We start from the raw sequence: 19,900 nt of genomic DNA, 5'->3' as shown, positions 1-19,900 counted from the left end.
TGACCTTCAATTAGAAAGAGCGATTAATGTGTGTTTAGCGTAGAAAGGATTTCTCGTCACAGCTCTGGACCCCCTGCAAACTTGTGCTGTTTATCAGTTGTGCACCACTCGGGTACTTGGAGCCACCTCCTACAGTGGCATGTAACAGTTTTCAATTGCTTGCAATTTGCATGTCATTACATGGCCCAGAATTTTCTTCCAATTAACAACTGTTTCATAGCCAAGCTGCTGTCTTGGCTCTGGGAGCAAAGTGAAAGGTCTGAGCAGATGCTTTTGGATACGCAGAATTTCATACTCCTACTACAACACAATTGAATAATGGAATTTTTCTGGGTTTGCAGTTAATGAATAGAAATGACTGTCAAACAGTGCTGTTATCTTTTGGATACAGAAAGTATATACATTTAGGCGTCATGAATGCCAATTTTTAAGGTATAGTCACAGAACAAGAAACAGTACATTAGAAAAAAAACCTGCTTGTGCAGCATTGTATCATCCCATGCTCTGCCCAAATATTTCACCATAATGTAATGTTAGTGGTTTAATTAGATCTCACTTTTACTCACCCATGTGGGATGAGATACCTAATAATATTTTTGCACTTATTGCTCTTTACAATTTTTTTAATTTCACTGTCTTTTTCATTTACACAGCAAATAATTTTGAGCATCAGAGTTTAGAACACATGTATCATAATAAGAGAAATATATGTTGTCATAATTTTTTTACATGGATTTAGGTGGTATTGTATTTGTTACAAACTCCAGATAGTAAAAAAACATTTGTGTCATACAAGGATGAGTTTGTGGCCTGACAGGCACAATGGGATATATTATCACATAAAATAAATCAATGCTGCAACTTAAAACTCAATGTGTGTAGATATATAGATATATATGTGCACACACACACACACATATATATAGATATGTAGTGGAGGAGGATGTGTCCCACTAATTTAAACTTTGTTATGCAGGACAAACAAGGCAGTTCCAAGGCACTTCTGTACCACTGTGTGTTGATCCAAGGCTACAGATTTAAGTTATTGCTTCTAATGGAGTACCCTAAGATTAGCCTAGTATCTATACTTTAAAATATGTAATTTTAATGGATGAAAAAAGCTAGCCGAAAAATTCTAGAACATGCAGAGAAGTTTAGATGTTTTTCTGAGCCAGTGTAAGAGTACCTGTAAGTATCAGGCTTTGATTTGGTAATGCCATGATTTTAGACTTCATTATGCGAACTTTGGTTCTCAGATCTCGGTAATAATCAAAAATACATCGAGACATTTTTCTTGGGTATGTTATTCAGCCCTCTACATGGAATGTGCCTACATGTAAAATCTCACTGAAGCTTGTTAGGGAACTTACAGTGTGCAGCCCTGATGTTGGCACGTTCCTGAAGAATCCAACCTCAAATGATTACTGAAGAACATTTGTTGTAAGAAGGCAAGGGTGCAGAAGTACATACAAACAGTCTCTAAAAGGGTTGTGCCATTGTTATTTTCCCAACCCAATTAACCCTCCTCTGGAGGCAGTGATTATATTGTACTAACACTGTTTCTCTGATTTCATTGTTCTAGCCAGCCAAGCCAGGGACCTTTTATCAAAGATGCTGGTCATTGATCCGGCCAAGAGAATATCAGTAGATGAAGCCTTACAGCATCCATACATTAATGTTTGGTATGACCCAGCAGAAGTGGAGGCGGTAAGTGAGGCGGGACTCTCTACTTCAGGCTGCTAAATGCAAATGTGATTCATAGATTCCTGCTGCTTTACAGCAGCGTGATAAGGAGTATGCTATAAAGAAACGATGTTGTGACTGTGGTGATCTTGGGATTTATGTGAAATGAGATCTGTAGGGACAGGATATCTTTCTTTTTAGATTAACTGATAATAGATGGGAGAAGCAAAAACACTTCAAGCATATGAAGCCATTTTCTGCTTTCTTCTGGCCAAGATGAAGAAAGGATTTTGAACCCAGTATCTCATCTGTTTTTTATAGTTATAGAACTCAATCTGGCAGAAGATACTATCTTTCTCTCTAAACCTTTCCTTGTGGAAAATAGCAAACATCACTTCCTATGTTTGTGTTCAAGGATATATGTGGAGAGGAGGAGAATGAAACAAAACAATACAAAATCCTGAAGTCAGCATTGAGAAAAATCTTAGCAGACATAAATTCTTTCTTAAAATGAAGCAGGGATTCATTTGTTTTCCTGGGCTACAGTTCAATGTACAGTATCATGTACACTGTATGCAAACAGAATGGAATTTTCCTTATAATCCTGTCATGCTCTAGACACTTCTCTGTACACCTTGGTGAGGCCGGTGTTGACAGGAATAAGTGCAATCTGTCAGCACATCAATGACATGGTATAATAGGTATAGGTATAAATACAGAGGTGCTCTAGAATACTGTGCATGAAATGTAGAAAAAAAGAGCTCAGTATTTCAACAGGTTTAGAAATCTTAACCACAGTAGGAATTGAAGACCTTGCAAAATGAAATCACTGCTGTTTAGTGATGTGCTCCAGTTAAGTCTGTGTTCTTGAAAGTGTAGTAAACTTCAAAACTAAATAGAATGCACAAACCCCCACCAAATTTCAAGCATGTGGGATTTTTGCAGAGGATGTTACTTATCAGTGCTTTATAGGGCTTGGTTCTGCTATTTAGAGAATCTTTAGTTTGTGTCCTCTTTAGTTTTCTTGAAGAAAAAAGTTTGTAAGTCTAAAGATTTGATACCCTGCAATATTTTACCCCCGGTACATACATTTTATTTTCACATCCCTTTGGAATTGCCAGGCATCTCATTTCATTGCCAGACACTTTTATTGTATTTCCTTGCATTTCTTAACTCAGTTTTATGAACTACTCTTGATGTCAGAGCTGAGAATTGGCTCCCTCTATAGGTATGCTTTGCCTGTGAATTTAACTTCTGATGGAGAACAGGAAGGGAATTTGGGTACAGTCGATATCTTGTTGTAATGATTTGCCCAATTTCCAAATGTATGCTCTTAGTTGTACTTCAGATTGAAGTAGAGGTTGAATTTTTGCCTTGCATTTCATTACATTTATTGCAGTAAATAACTACAGAAAATCAAACTGTCATTGCTTCCATAGTACCTCAAAGAACAGAGGACATCCTATGAGGAAGGAACAGCGCCTTTAAATGTTCAAGTGCTCAGTGTTGTCCCAGTTATTTGTACTTTGCATCTTTGTCTAAATTGCTTCTTTTTAGGTAACCCTCTGTTCTCCTTGCCCACCTGATTCTTTGCACAGTTATTGTGTAGCTAATATGAGTTCAGCATGAGCATCCCCAGCTGCTTCCTCTGTCTGTCTTAGCTTCAAAGTTTTCTCTTCCAAAATGTGCTATGTCTTGTCAATAACACACTACAGACTCATACGAATACTTTCGTCATACTTTGACAGTGAAGTGTTATTGAATTGCTTTGTCACCAATCATTCTGTGGTACAGAGACCCTTCTTCTCTTGGGATCATAGCAGGTCAAAAAACAGGAAGGTTTATGTCATGTACAGTGTCTAAACAGAAGAACATGGGATTAATATTCGATGTATTTTGTCAGAGTGCTGGGAATTCTGGAAAGAGCCTGGCTTCACTTAGCGCTCATTATTTTGCCAGCCTCATTTTTGGAGGGAAAGTTAAATTGGAAGACTTTCTTTTCATAGTTAACAGTTTATTAAATTATAAATATCCATCTGTTCACACTGACACACCTTCAGTGGTTAGCTGTGAATCATTTACTAATTATTTTCTGAAGAAAACCTAATTCAGTTGGATTTTCTTTGCCTCTTGATTTAGCTGTTGAAGTGCTGTCAGTCAGTGTTTTCCATCAGTGTTGTCTCCATGATGGAATAAGTTTCTCAAACAGATTCATGGGAGATTAGTGGCTTTCTGTTCTTCCTCAGAAGAGTGTCCTGAGGTTCTGGGACTGCTACTGACTGGCAGTGCGTCTACAAAGAGTAGATGTTGTTACAGTGGAAAGAAACCTTTACTTGTGCATTTGTGTTCCAATTTGGCACTTCTGGCTGAACACTTGATGTCTGACTGGCTGTTAGTTCTTTACAAGGCAGCAAGGTACCTGTTGTGGTAAACTTGTTTGGTCGTAACAAAAGTGATTTAGAGCTTCAAGCATGAGGTAACTTGTTTCCTCTTAGAAAAAGCTGTGTTGATGTGCACAATAGGTTTTGTCCATCTATCTGTGAGCTTGGACCAGGGAACCTAGGAAAACATCCAGAAACCTCTTGGAGTATCTTCTAGCACTTACATCCAATGTCTTAAATGATTACAATTTTCTGGAGCAGTTAATATTATGCTGTAAACCCAGGCTCTGCATTGTGCAACTTTCTTTGTTATACTTCAGTGTTACTTGTTGCAATCTTATATTAAAAAACAAATTGGATAAAGAATTGAATTGATATCACAAGAGTCTTTCCATGTCTCTCCAATAAATACTCTGCTGAAACATCTGCCTTGTTACAGTTGCAGAAGAGTCAGGATCAAATTCAGTAAAAACATTCCCTAATGCCATGCATTAGGTATGCCATGGGCAAGGGGGAAATGACTGTCATCTCCTGTATTTTTGTTAGCTCTTGCCAACTTTATAGCAGGGAGTAGGTACTCATCTAAAAATATCCAACAAATGAGCTGTTTGAGAGGCAGACACTTTTGCTGACTCACTTAATAATCTGATTGTGAATTTGTCTTTAATGAACAAAACCACAGAAGTTATAATAGGGTACAGCTGCACAAAGAGGTAGTATTTGAATGACGTGTCAAAACCTCACAGTGGTTATCTGGCTCACTAATGTTAGATTTGCAGCATGACGAGGCTCTGTGAAGTGACCCTCACAGACTGCCCTGCAAGTGTGCAGCCAGGTAACCTGACAAGAGAGCAACAGGAAAATTAGTGATGGAGTTGCTGCTTTTGGTCCCTTGCATTGTGCTTAACAGCCTACTATTTTTCCTGGTTACCCCACTGGAATTTAGAAGCCTGCAGTGACTTACCCCTGCCCACGTTCACTGCACTATTTTTTATTGTATCACTTAATAAGTACTTTTACACAGAGTGAAGTATTTCATCATGTAGCTAAAGGTTTGGTAGAGGGATGTTTTGGGGTTTTTTAAGTTTTCCTCCCATATTGTAACATGAGGCAGGATTCCTTCCGCTGTCAATAGCCCTGTACAGTAGGGATAACACAGAAATAAGGATATGGAGGTATTAAACAAGATGACATTTTCAGTGAGTGTAGTACTGGGGGGGGGGGGGGGGAGTTAGTTAACTCCACCTGTCTAGGTGGATTATTCCATCTCCCCAGTAAATGGCTTCATCAAAAGCAGCCAGGCATCTGTTGTACACTGTCCACTTCACTGGGAGGCCTAGGAGGACAGGTAAGTGAGAGCATTTAATGTGACAGGAATTTTGAAGTGAGCTGTTGCAATGTCATTAAATGTCAGTGTGTGCTGGAGTAGGCAGTGAAGAGCACTGAAGTCAGCTCAGGGAATAAGCAGAGAATTTGGTGTCAAAGTTTAACCTGGAGGTAACAACCCTCTATGTTTGCCCAGGTTTACAGCATTATAAATGTGAGGAAAACAGATTAAATAGCTCTGTCCAGACTAGAGAGACAGTTACAGTCCCTTTTTATAAGTCTATTAAAAGTTTATGATCTTTTGGAGACTGAGTGGGGGCAATAAAACTATTATGTCTCCTAATGGGCAAACACTGTGCACAAATGGGAAGTGGTAGGAATGCAATACCCTTTCCCCTGCAATGTGTAACAGCATTAAACTCTTCTGGTTGGCCTTAAATGCCATGTTATGATTCCCTGATACAGAGAGGAAGACAGTATGTTATTAGATGTGGGATTTGCTATTCACTCATAGCAGGCTACACAAACAGTGCTGTGACTCTCCCACAGACTTCTGTATAAAAACAAACCACATCCAAAGCCCTGGATAGCTCTGAAGCAGTCATTATATCGACATTTAGAACCCTTGCACAGTTTTTAGGCTTACCTGTGGACTGAGTGGGTGAGCTAGATTTTGGGTTTAGAGGTGACTCTTATGTCTAACATACATAGTTAGCCAGCTTCTTTTGAGCACATTCAGCCTGCTGCAGTATCTTTGATAATGAAGTCACAGTGTTAGGTTCTCCAGAGAACACATAATTGATCTGCAGTTATTTTGAAGCACTCTTTTAACACTCTGCTGAAGAGCGTTACAGTTAAGATAATTTCTGTATTCAACCAAGTAAAATATCTGTTTTAAAAAAAATTATAAAATGCAGATAATGTATGTTTATAATTCTGTGGAATTCCCAAGATTTTAGGAACTGTTGAAATCTGTTGTCAGTCTTCACACCTAATTTATATGTAGGAAAACTAGAGTTCAAAGGGTGAAAGTATTATTTACTAATATTACACAGCAAATCTATTGTAAAATCAGAATAGGAACATATAGACCTTACTTCTGTGTATTATATTTCATTTAAAGATTCCTTCTTCCTGCAAGTTACATGCAGAAACTATCTCGGATCCACTTTTAAACAGATATTATTATATTTATTACTTTCATGTTATAATATTTACTTTACCTATTATAACAGCATTTGTGCTATTATCATGACTAAATGAGACACACGATACCTTTTCTCCCTCAAATTGCTTTTGTTTTATTTTTAGGAAGGAAGTTTCCAGTGTCTCTTGTGTCTACATAGAGACTATCCTGTTTATTGTAGGTAATCTCAGTATCTCCCTGATGACACATTAACTTCTCTGTTTTCCTGTCTGAAAACACTGTGCTTGAGACAATGTTTTAATTTACGTAGCTACCTTTTTTTTGAAGTTGCTATACCTCCTTGCTCTTCATTGAGATGATCTTTGAATAAATCCCAAATCTGATATTTAAGTTTTCATATCTTTCCTAACGTTTTTGTGATGCTGTCTATATGCAGGTCACTGGCTTTTTATCCCAAACTGTTCGAATTGTGAACAGAATGGATTCCTAGACACCTGCTTTAGCGTAGTAAAGAAGTTTTTCTTCCTTTTGTTGTTGATGTATTTGAAGAAACTCTTCTTGTTATCCTTAGCCAGATTTAATTCCAGACATCCTTAGCTAGATTTAATTCCAAATAGGGCTTGGCCTTCCTTGTTGCATTTCTGCATATTCTGACAACATCTCTATATTCATTGCAAGTGGTCTGTCCATGCTACCACCTCGTCTATCTCCTGCTTATCTCTGAGTTTTGACAGGAGTTCCTTGTTGAAAATACTCAAACAGCTGGCTGATGCCATTGTGAGGCCTCTCTCAATGATTTTTGAATGGTTTGGGGAATCTGGAGAGGTCCCAGTTGGCTGGAAACTGGCTAATGTTGCCACAATTTTCAGGAAGGGCAAGAAGCTGGACCTCAGAACCTATAGGCCAGTTTCACTTCAGTGACTGGTAAAATTATGGAAAAGGTTATTCTTAAGGACACCTTAAGGACATGTCACATTAAGGACAATGCAGTTATTGGTCACAGCCAGCATGGCTTCATGAGGGGAAAGTCCTGTTTGTCAGACGTACTTTCCTTTTACAACCCTTTAACCTACCTAGTTGATCAAAGGAATCCAGGTGATGTAATGTTTTTGGATTTCAGCAATGCTTTTGAGACCGTCTATCACCGTATCCTTCTGGACAAAATGTCCAGCACACAGCTGGATAAACACATCATGCAATGGGTGAGCAGTCGGCTCATGGGTTGAGCACAAAGGGTAATAGTAAGCAGTAGGGTGTCATCAGATTGGTGATCTGTCACTAGTGGGGTTCCACGGGGATGCACTGTGGGGCCTCTGAGGAGCGACTGAGGTCACTTGGCTTGTTCAGCCTGGAGAAGTGGAAACTGAGGGGAGACCTCATATGACTGTCTACCACTTCCTCATGAGAGCAAGAGGAGGGGCTGGCGCAGATCTCTTCTTTCTGGTGACCACTGACAGGACCTGAGGGGATGGTCTGAAGTCATGTGAGGGGAGGTTTAGGTTGGATATTAGAAAAAGGCTTTTCACCCACCAGGTAGTTGGGCACCTGGAACAGGCTACCCAGGGAAGTGGTCACGGCAGTAAGCCTGCCAGAGTTCAAGAAGAATTTGGACAATACTCTCAGGCACATGGTGTAACTCCTGGGGATGGCCATGTGCAGGGCCAGGAGTTGCACACTGATGATCCTTGTGGGTCCCTTCAGCTCAGGATATTCTATGGTTTTCTGATTCTATGATTCCATCAATGCAGGTGTCCTGCCCTTTTTGCTCAATTTCTTGCCCATGAGGATGCACTGTTCTTGAACCTAGGGGAAGTGATCCTTGAATATTAACCAACTCTCTTGAACCCCTCTTCCCTCTAGGTTATGTTCCCACAGGATTCTTCCAAGAAGGTCCCTGAAGAGGCTGAAGTTAGCTCTTCTGAAGTCCAGGGCTGTGATCTTACTCATTGCTCTGGTTCCTCCTCACAGGATACTGAACTCCACAATCTCATGATCACTGTATCCAAGACTGCCTCCAACCTTCACATCTCCAACCAGGCCTTCCTTGTTTGTTAGTATGAGGTCCAGCAGAACAGTTGTGCTGGTTGTTTTCTAGGATTGCATTGGCTTGAGCTGCCTGGTCTCCAGTCTAATTCCTTTCATATTCTTGGCATTAAAAATAATTTTGGAGAGATACCCACTTATCTGTAGCAAAGTGATATTCTTACACAAGATAACAACTGCTTTATATTCCTCCCCTTGGTTTTTCAATTACAGTATTTCATAAAAAGTTAACCAAGTATTGTTTGGCCAAAAATATTTGCTTGCACATTTCTGGTAGATGCTATCTTAGAAGAATTTTTGCTGTTTAAATCCTAAACAATTGCCCCTAATCTTGTACATTTTTTCTTCACCTATAAATTATTTCATTTTGGAACCTTTTGAGTAATCTCATACTGATTCCTACTTGGGAAAAATATTGCTCCATTCCATGGAAACAAATCTAGTAGCAAAATTTGCCATAGATAATGATATGATGTTTTCTGTTAAGTGGTTTCAAAATTTGTCTTAGATTTTACTGTACTTGCAGTTATTGCTTGTGTCATGGTTTGAGACAGTCCCAAAATCCAATTCCCTAGTCTAAGCCCCCTCCCACATCTCAACCTAATGTGAGATGGGTTTTTCCAGACAAAACACGCCAGACTCAGAATGGGGAAAGGGAATATATTACAATGACTGTACAAATAAATACTATAACACATTATACACACAATCACAACTATCTCTACCATGACATATGTATTTACAATGGACCAGATCTCTTCTCCCCTCCAAATAAAAGTCCAGGAGGGAAAGAAGGACAGATCCCTTCCAGTCTCAAGGCAGGAGTCTCTTCTAAGGCAGCAGGTTCTCCTTCACATGCATGCAGCAGCTGTGGCTGGATTTCTACCAGCACTCACGAGGGAGGTATCCAAGCTCCCTCGGCCCCCTTGACGCAGGCAAAGGGGTCTTCCGTGGGCTACGTAACTCCAGACAAGGTCGTTCCACCACGGTCATATCACGAAGACACAGGGGGTCTTCGTGACGGTCTGGTACCTCCAGGAGTAAAAACTGCTCTCCAAAATAGGAGTCCATGTCCCTCTTTTCCAAGAGGGGTCTCAAGGAGTTTGGGGGGGGTCTGGTACAGTTCTCACCCCCAGAACTCTGTCTCTCAGCTGCTGGCTCTCTTTTCCTCAGCTCTCCTTCCAGGAGTCTTCTCTGCGGTGCTGCATGTTGTTTCTGCTGCTCCTCCGGTTCAGGTCTTATCTGTCCTGGCTCTTAGCCAGGAGTCTCTGGACGCTGCGTCTCTGCTTTCTGCTCTGTCTCCACTGCCCACTTTGGAGAAAACATCTCCCAGCTTAACCACAAACACTTAACCCAGTCTAACACTGTTCCAAGTCTTTGCAGTCCCCCCCAGCCAGGGGCTGGGAGGCCCCAGAGGCCCCGAGGGGCTCAGAGCCCCTTCCTCGTGGCTCTACAACACGGCCACCTCTCCAACAACAAAAACTACAACTCATCTTTTCCGGTGCTTGTGATATGTTGACATTTTTGCAGGAGTGCCCATTGGGCAAAACTTCAAAACTTCCAGGGGTTTCCACCCCTTGGGGTCTACCACTTTTTCTTAGCCTCTGGGGGAAAACAAAGTCCAAACCACTACACTTGTTATCTGATATCCGTTAGAAGAGAGATTCCAACAGAAAGATCACATGTTAAAAATATTCCTTTTAAACATTTCTCTATGTTGGCAGAATTTTACAACAGTGATAGATTTTGTGGGGTTTTATTCACTGTAACTCATGCTGCTTCCATTATTGGTTTTATTGTCATAGGATTTGTATTTCACTGGAGTATTTCTGCATCTAGGACCACCCACAAGGGGCTGAGTTGTGAATTATCATTCCTTTCTCTGTGCATTCCAATCTGTGTGTTACCTTCTATTAATGCTCTTCCCTATATTGCTTATGAAGAGAACTTGGGTTATGGTTCTCAGTCTGAGGTCCAGGACAGAAACTGCTGTGGTATTGTGTTAGGACTGGATAAACCATCCATGACCAGCTGTTGAATACAATTGGTTCAAATGAATTTCAAGTTTCATAATTTGTCAAAAGAAAATACAAAAAATTATCCACCTCTTATTTTACCTGTGAGTACTGAGCATCCATTAGGATGGAGAGGCGCTTCTGGACAGCTCTGTGGCCTTGGCAAACAAACACTTAAAAGAAGGTGTCACCCTCACTACATGACAAAACCAAGGCTGTCAGGTTGGGCATCTTTTCTGGTATTCTTTTCTCTTGCTCAGCTCTGAGTTTATAGATGTTGTATCTAAAGTCTTCAATGATCTGCCACGGGGGGTTTTTTTTAGCAGTCAGTTATAGGGCTTGCTTTTCTACATAGAGGTTGATGGTGCACATCTGTTCTCTCACAAAAGAAGCATGCAGCTCTGCTTGGTATACAAGTATGGATATTCCCTCAAGTCAGCAACATCTATCCTTTTATAGATGATTAACTATGGAAGCTGAAAACAGCTTCTACAGCAATCTTTGTTAATGTCAGTGAGGAGCAGTGGTTAGAGAAGAAAGAGGCATTTCTTTTCTTCTTTTTCAAACCAAACTAAATCTTTTTCCAGCTTGTTTGCTGTATCTTCAACCTGTTCAGTCATCTGCATGTAGCCAAGTAATCTTGACTCCTGCTGCATGGTATCCTTACAGTCCAGCTGTTCGGAAACAGCTCAGTCCCCAGTTTCTGTGATGCACGCCATGTGTGGAGTTTTCTAAAAGTCTCTGCAAAGACTCAAAGGAACAAATGGGCTCAGAGGCACCTCTTCTTCCATATCCATAGCTGAGATCATGCCTAGGCCACTGTGGAGTCCCTCGGCATTACAGGGTGAAATCTAAAGCACTTGACATCTTCCTTTCTAGGTAAAGAAACTATCAGACCTCTGGTGACAAGCGCGCTGGTGTACTTTGTCTTGCACCACAGAAATAAATACAAAAATGGTATCAGTAACACAACCTAGGTTGTGGCAAAACACAAGAGAATTTTTATATTCACCTGTTATGAGGATCTAAGCCATTTAACAAAATGTTTAACCTCACACCATTAATTTTTACAGCCTCCAGTCCCTCTTCTATTTGAATATTGCTAATTCTATTGCTGCCTTTTATGCTACTCCAACTACTGCTCTGGACCCTGCGATTCCAGGAACAGATGCAGATTCAAGCCTTGCTCTGTCAAGCTTTCTAAAAACAGCTCATCCCAAGGTCTCCACTGTGCTGGCATTAGCTCTGCAGAGGCAGGGACAGAGATGGCAGGATTTATTCGAGTGTGAGCTTCAGCATCCAAGTGTGAGCTTCAGCCCATTCCACTTGCTTTCTAGCAGTGACATACAAACCAATCTGTGTTGCTTTGGGAAAGTGAGAATACATCAGCCTCAATGTATGTTTTGCTTTTTTCTCTAGTGAAAAGTTTTTCCTTCCTCGATATTAGAAAGGTATTTAACAAATCCAGTAGTCTCTTGCTGTTTATATGACCACATAAACCCCCTGTCTTTTGTGTGTTTTGGTTTTTGGTTTTTTTTTTGGATTGGTTTTGTTTATTTGTTTGTTTTACTGCTTTTCTTTTTTTTCAGAAGAAGGTCCATTTTCTTTTGGAGTTTTTGTAATTTTTATTATATTCAGTGAATATTACATTTGATTCAAAAATATTTTAAGAATCAATTTGTAAAATGGAAAAGCCAGTAACCACTGAAACAACAAGGGGTGTTTTTTTAACATCTACAAGAAAAATAAAATTAATTCCTTTGCTTACCCATCCAAAAATAGATTCTATTCTTTGTTATTGTTGCCAGTGCAGTTCCTTACAAATCAGTCTGGTTTGGGGAGAAAATGGCTGCCTTAAACTGAAGCTAGATGCTGCCACCCATAGGACTGATCCTAACCCGGCCTTTATTTAATGCTTTTTCTGAAACCTGTAAAAACTAAACCATGTAACTCTCAGTTGGCATGTGCTGTATGAATGATGTATAATAGTGTCTATAACACTACAGCTACATCCACGTAGAAAGTTAATGATTACAAATACAGACATTTTTTAAGGCATTTGACTTAGGTAGCAAAGTCAGTTTAGGCTAACCTTTGCACCAAGTCTGAAATCAGGTGCCCAGGAGGACCCTGGTATGGCAGCTGCTCTGATTGCTCCTTTGTTGTGACAATAGTTGTGTATTGTCCTTAAAAACCTCCCTTCCTCCCTCTAATTTTAGAAATTCATTTAAAAAACCCCTGCAAAACAAATGAGTTAGCAGAAAACGGGTGGTCAGCCTCGAGGGGATTTTGTATTAAGCTTTGTGGTTCTCATTAGGATTAATGAGAATTGTGGGAAAATAGATTCTTGAAGTTGTTGTGGTATTCTCAGCTCATCTCTGTGCCTTGAATCAATGAAAAGATAAGGGGTCATTTCCTTGTATCAGGGAATTTAGATGGGAAAGCTTCACTTCTCCCAGTGTAAGAGCATTGGCCTGGCCTCTCAGCAGAGCTCCATTCCCTTATGCTCTGCAAAGGTTTTCGAGGTTATAGATGCTGCCTCTGTGAAGAGGAGGAATTTATTCATGTCATTATTATGCTGAATATTTGTTACCCTTGGCTCTGGCATTCCTGCCGAGAGCCATGTTGTATAGCTCTGGGTTCTGCTAATTCACAAATAAGGGTCTGCAATACAAACACAGGTAGAGCAGTCAAATGCTGTGCAGGTGCAGCTTCTGACATCCTGCAGTGTGTGAAGTAGAGTTGGGTTGTTCTCCCTTGTTTGTCTTCAAAATAGGAGCTTGGTAACAAGTGAGATTATTCTGAGTTCTCTCCCTGGAAAATGCCTTTGTTTCCAGAATGTATTAATCAAGGAAATATTACTGCTGATTTTCTTGTTACCTATTAGCCAATTATGCCTGCTTAAGATGTAGTTGAGATAAATTAGAAGAGACTAAGCCAAAGATTTTCTGGTTGTGTGAACTGAGAACAGGTATATATATCTGATCACTTATTCCTTTTGGTTCTGTAATTCTGTTTGAGAATTGAAGTACTGAAGGAATCCATACTCTTACTCCTGTCTGGGGGATAAATACAAGCTTTTTTATGGGAGTATAAAAGAGTGTTTATACTTGGTAGGAGCAATTTTACTCACAGCCTACACTTTTTGTAAGCCCCTTCCTGAAGTGTTTAGAAAGAAAGGTACTTGCAGGATATTCTTTTCCAACTTGGTTTACCTGTTTTCTTTCCACCTGACAGAGAAGCAGTGGTTCTGTCACTGTGATTCAGTTCCAGCTCAGCCAAATGCCTCCCCTCCTGCTCCTGTAAATTCCTAGCCCTCCAATTTCCTTGTCTTGGCCAGCTTTCTCTGCTTTCCTTAGTAGGAAATGCATGCCACAGGGCTGGCTGAGTGGCTGAGCAGGAGCCCAGTATGCTCAGCTGGAAGAGTAGAGCTTCCTTACTACATCCCACTGGTTAGTGGTGAGGCTCACCTGCTCTCTTGTAGTATTCAGCTCCCCAATAACACTGTCAGCAGAAACATAGAATCCCCATGGGGGTTGCACGATCTTGGTTGCATCTGCCTTAAGCTTCAGGACACACTGGAAACGACCAAGAAAGGTTGTTTTGCCGAATAAAAGAACAACTGCATTGGTTTTGGTCTCAGACTTCTTAGAGGGTTGTGTCTTACCTTGCTGATGTAGCAAAACTCTTCTGAGACCTGGCACTCACTTTAACTCATGACATGTGTTTCACATTCCCTCTCAGCACGTTCTCAGGTATGAGACTTGGCCATCCACGACTTCACCAAATTCCCTCGTCTTTAGCCCGGATACATCTATCATTCTGCAGAAACTTCTCTTGTTTTCAGTGGACTTGTCCAGTTCAGCTGTCATGTAATTTTCCTGGTCTGTATTATGATACTGAGCTATTACTTTTTCAGTTGTATCTGTAGCATGCAAATAGCTTAGTGGACTGATGGAGTTAGAGTCCTGAGAGCAAATTTCTAACTTCAGAAAACAGCTTGGTAAGTGTGCATTTAGTAGGAGGATGTTTTGAAAGGGACACAATGGCCAAGTGCCCAAGGTGAAAATCAGAGGAAATACATATGAGTGAGAAAAGTGTTGTAGATCTTGCTTCAGTCTTCATTAGATAATTTTACCTTGGATGCTGAAGCTTCTTAGTAGAAGAAAGAAGGGGAGAGTCCTCTGCTTTTCTCAACTGCTATGTTTGGCAGCTAACATCAGGAGAGGCAATGAACATGTGACTCAGAAAGCAAAGTTACTTAAAATACATATGCTGGAAAGCTTGGGAATTTGGAACATGGATCAGAAACTGTGGCAGGGAGATTTAATTCAAAATTAGAGTTATTCTGAGAAGTTCATATAGCAGCGCATCTAGAGAGCAACTTAAAAATTAATATAGTAATGGTACTACTAATTAATCGAGATTGGTATTTGTTTGGTATTCTGACAGTACTTTTTTGCTGCTGAACACAGTTTCTGGGCTCAGTACAAGCACAATGGCAGTTTTATTTCAACTGCAACTATGCCTCTTATTTAAAAGAGGAAAACAGAGAAGTATATTGATTTCTTCTACAAAAAGAGTTGGATTCCGGAAGTGTTAATTCTTTTAATATTCAAATGTGTTTCGTGTGTTTTTGCATGTACAGGATGGATTGTGAAGAAGGAGAAGAGAAATTATCTTTAATTAAGTAATTACTCCTAATTTCCAATATAACAGACAGTTGACTAAATAACTTTGTTTCTTTTCTGCAGCCTCCTCCACAGATATATGATAAACAGCTGGATGAAAGGGAACATACAATTGAGGAATGGAAAGGTAATTGCAGTAAAGGCATGGGAAGGGGTATTTCGGTGGCAAAATGCCACATCCCACCACCCAGTGTGTCTGTGTTAGAATTCCTCAGACATAAAGAATTGACACTAGCCTTATTGGTGCTTTGATAGCAAAACTATAAGGAATGTCCCGAGGACTATCATTATCTACACAGGTTAATGTTAACAGAGGAGGTGTGGATTCCAGTGCTTCACTGAAATCTAAGGATATCATCTGGAGAACAGACTAATGTTTGGCAGGACAATGCATCAGAATTTTAGCCCCAGTAAAAAGCGTTGTGTTATTGTGCTGCTTCATTTCTAGACAGTGCAGCGTTAAACAATTCTTGTGCTCTAGTTTAATCCCATTTATCTCAATTCAGCACCAAAAAGAGATGAGGGGAATGGAACAGGGAGGTCCTAGGCAAGTAGAGCAGTCGGATTTGTGAAGGGTGCTCTTGGGAGGGCTACAACACTGTGTGATAGTTGTTTTTTTCCTGGTCACAGGTGCCAGTCCCTGGTTGTAACTCTTACAATTCTCTCTTCCAGAACTCATCTACAAAGAAGTAATGAATTCTGAAGAAAAGACTAAAAATGGTGTAGTAAAAGGACAGCCTTCTCCTTCAGGTACTCGGCCCCATTGAATAACTGATGTGATTTCTGTACTGACAAAAAGACAATGGAGATAGCTGAAGCACTTGTGCTACACTTGCCATTATGTAGACCAGTTAGAAAGTTTTTATGAAATTCAATGCTTCTAATGAGTTGACCTTGATTAATTGTGCTCCAGCATCATGTTAATACTTAAAAACTGACCTTCTTGCTATTTGAGGCATAGTTGTTCTGGTATTTTCTGTGGAAAGATCTGTGATTCCAGATGATATTCCTGTAACTGTGAGTATCTGCTTAGGGATGCATAACTGAACTAATAATTTGGTGGTTGATATGATAAAAAATAAGGATGTTATCATGTATCCATCTGTTGGACATGCAAGACTGCACACATGATCCCCACTCCAGCCCATGTAAGTGTCTGGTACCTGGTCTGGTAGTTTATCCTTTCAGAAGGCTTGTCACAAAAAAAATCATAACTAAGTTTTTTCTGAGGAAAATTCACATCAGCAGTTCTTTTCACAGAAATGCAAACTGTGACTGCCAGTACACAGAAATACATATTTGTGAAGGCATGCTTCCACTGGCAGACTTGAAGTGACCAGATTTTGAGCACAGTTTTCCAGTAGTGTTTGCATGTAAAACCAGGTCTTCAGAGCTTGTCCTCAAATTAAAATAATTTCATTTTTCACGTTGAACATAATGTTCAAGGTATCTGAACGTTACATTAGCACTTGCACCTGGAGACACATATAGGCACCTGTTTTTCAATTGGAAACTTGCATTTCTTTACTACAGGACATACTGAACTGGCCTAAGCAGTAATCTCCCCTGCAGTTGCAGGGGATTGATTTATGATCAAGAAACATTGTAGTTGCTTGTTTCAGGAATTAACTATCCAGAGATTTCGTTATGTATTCCATATTCTGTTTTTTCTATGTGGAAGCTTTTTATTGTTTATGTAAAACATTTTCAAACATATAAAGTTGTCATTTCTTACCTGTATTTCTTCTACTGTTTCCCTTTGACTTTTTTTGGATTGTTAGGCACCAACAAGTTTAGCCTCTATTTAAAACCTCATCTCAGATAAGGCTGTTTTGTGAAACAGTAGATTTCCTGTTTTTCTTCACTTTGTGTGCCTCACTCAAATATTCAGCTGAATGAAATACTGAAAGAATGAGGCAAAACACCAGTTCTAAGCATAAGGAAAATGAGAGGCTCTACACACACATTACTCACTGGTTAGTGTTCTTGGCAAGAATTCAGGAAGCTAAGATTTGGCACTCTGTCAATAATCATAGCAAGCAAGCTGGAGATTAGTTTCCACGATTACTTGATCAGAGTTTTTGGGGAAACAGCTGAAGCTGACAGCACCAGGGTTAATAATTGCCCACTGATGCAGCTACTTAAGGTGCCTGTGTATCAGGGTGTCAATCCCTTGTTCTGCGAAGAATTGGTTAGTATAACATACAAGCTTGAAATGTGGAGCTTGGGGGAGAAACTCAAGTACCCCTCATGTTTATGTCCAGTGAACAAAATCAACAGTGTCTAAAATTGCTCCCAGATCCTATTTCTGCCTGTCCAAAAGATCTCTCAGTGTTTATTTTAAAAAAAGCTTTTTTTCCTAAGTCTTTTTTGCTGCAGTTCTTGTCCTGTCTCCAGAGAACTTGGAGAACAAATTCATCCATCATTCTTTCTGTCAGCTTTTAGCTCACGTAAATTCTGTCATCATCACATCCCTAATCAGTCTTCCTTCCTTTGAACTTCACTGCCTGCATCTTTCAGTCTTTCAAAATTACTGCTTTTTTCTACACTTTATCTAGACTTCTATCTTTCAGAGCTCACCATGTCCAAACCTATTTGAGGCATTAGTAGTGCTGAATTGAGTGGAAAAATTTGTGTGTAGGTGGGTATATATGTGTTACATAGATATGTGAGTAACATGTGCATGTCCACATGCACACATAAACAAGGAATTCAATCTTAGATGGTAATTTCTGCATTTCTATTCTTTGTCACAGAATTGCTGAATGGTTTTGTTTTATTTATAAATTTGGATACTGTACACTTTACTGACATACTGACTACTCAAAGGGTCTATGCCATATCATTACTAGGCTGGGAGAATAGAAGTGGTTAGAATAAAAAGTTTTCTCAGGGGAACTTAATTGCAACAATACATGTGAGAAATAGCCACGAATCAACCTCCAGGACTGTTGACTAATTCACAACCTTATAACATGAAAACATACACCTTTTATACACCTATAACCTCTCCAAAATACACACACTATTTGGCTGTTGCACATGCTTATGTGAATCTTCTGTTGAGGTCTCCTTCTGGGTTCCACAGAAGATGTATTATTTATTTTAAGCTCTACCAAGAAGTGCAGTAGAACTTTTCACTAGCAGTCTTGGGACTCTTCTGCTCTGTCATTTCTGAAGCAGAGAAGCAAAGGATATAAGCTGTTTTATGCGAAAAATAGGGGAGGAATTTACAAACACCATTTTCTGTTTGGTTAATGCATTTTTAAAAAGTGTTTCTGGCTGGTATTATCAAACAACAGGTATTTTCTTTAAATTAAAAAAGTTAATACAAGGGTGTAGATTATTTAGAATTAAACTTAAATTCTGTCCATACTAACTAACCTCCTCTCACACTCTCCTCTAGCCTTCACTACCCAGCTGTAGTTTCATACCTAACATTTTCAACTGTCTTCTCATTTCTGGATATTAGCACAGCTTATTCTTAGCATTCCCTTTCTAGATGAAAATTGACCTTGTATTCTACCTTTCCTGGCTTTCAGTTGCTGTCTGATTTGGTCGGTTTTGTTGCTATCACCCAGAAACTACCAGATACCTTTACTAGACCTCTTCTGTCATGTGCAATATCTAAATTAAGCAGCTGATGGACTTGCCAAGCATTGCAACATTCGATATCAATAGTTGCTATTTACACGATTTATGAGAAGCTGAGCAAATCCCCAAGACAGGCATAGGGTGTTATTTCTTTGGAAACAGCAAAATCTGCAGTTGTCTTTTCAGTTATTTCACCCCCAAATCTGTACTACTTTACAGGTGAAGTCTTGGAGGCACTTCCATTGGTGCTTGTTAAATATGCTTCACAAGAGCCCTCTGAGGAAGGAATTCCTGCTTTGCAGCAGGGAAGCTGATGTGTGGCTTATAACAGTAGCTGTCAAGGGCAGAGCCAGGAACAGATCCCAGGAGCTGTTTCTCACCTGCTCTAACCTTCAGCTCTTTTCTTTAATCCTGCAGCCAGTGAGAAGCTTCCTCTCAAATAGCAGATTCATAAATGAGGCTCTTTTTTCTCTTTTGAATGCACCTCTGTCATTTCTGTGCTGTCTCACCTGGCACCCATCCCTTCAGGAACAAGCTGTTGTAGCACCAGGCAGGTGCTGAGCATAGGAAATGAAGCATTCCTTACTGTCTAGGGCAGCTTTTGGTTGGGTTTCTGAGTGTTAGTGTGTAAGTGCTACTTTGTGCTGCTGAATTCTTTAATTCTGTCATTTATGTTTAGTGTGGTTTCATTTGGTTTCGTGGATATTTTTTGAGTCTGGGAGCTTTGGGCCTGCAACAGCAACTATCGTGTCTGTGTGTTGTGTCATGTGGAATTGTGCTGAAAGCTAGGAATAACCATAAAAATGCAATTTCCAGAAACTTACGGGCTGAATTGATGCTTGCTGAAAAAAACATAGCCAGGTTTATTGAATTCAGTGGTGCTGAATCAGACAGAGTGTAACAAAATCTTCACCTGTACAACTTCTGCAGTTATTTCTTCAGTTATTTTGCCTAGCTAAGTGGATTGTACATTCATCAAAGAAAGTTGCACAGCAATAGTTTGGTCAAACATCTATTGAA

The 19,900-nt window shown here is 39.8% G+C and overlaps 1 protein-coding gene across 5 annotated transcripts in view; it reads left to right on the top strand.

Moving 5' to 3' along the window:
* Window positions 1-19,900, top strand: part of LOC113987950 (mitogen-activated protein kinase 10) — a 103,535-nt gene that overhangs the window by 75,283 nt on the left and 8,352 nt on the right. For all 5 annotated transcript variants that reach the window (XM_027721114.2, XM_027721115.2, XM_039391029.1 and 2 more), the window contains 3 exons: window positions 1,583-1,707; window positions 15,350-15,413; window positions 15,959-16,036. In XM_027721114.2, the coding sequence (XP_027576915.1) occupies window positions 1,583-1,707; window positions 15,350-15,413; window positions 15,959-16,036 (267 nt within the window). The remainder of the gene's footprint in view (window positions 1-1,582; window positions 1,708-15,349; window positions 15,414-15,958; window positions 16,037-19,900) is intronic.

This window comes from Pipra filicauda, unplaced genomic scaffold (genome assembly GCF_003945595.2).
Source record: "Pipra filicauda isolate LSUMZ 115617 unplaced genomic scaffold, ASM394559v2 scaffold8_size5757611_pilon, whole genome shotgun sequence".
In the NCBI taxonomy this organism is placed as follows: domain Eukaryota; kingdom Metazoa; phylum Chordata; class Aves; order Passeriformes; family Pipridae; genus Pipra; species Pipra filicauda.
This window is presented reverse-complemented; position numbering and strand designations above follow the sequence as displayed.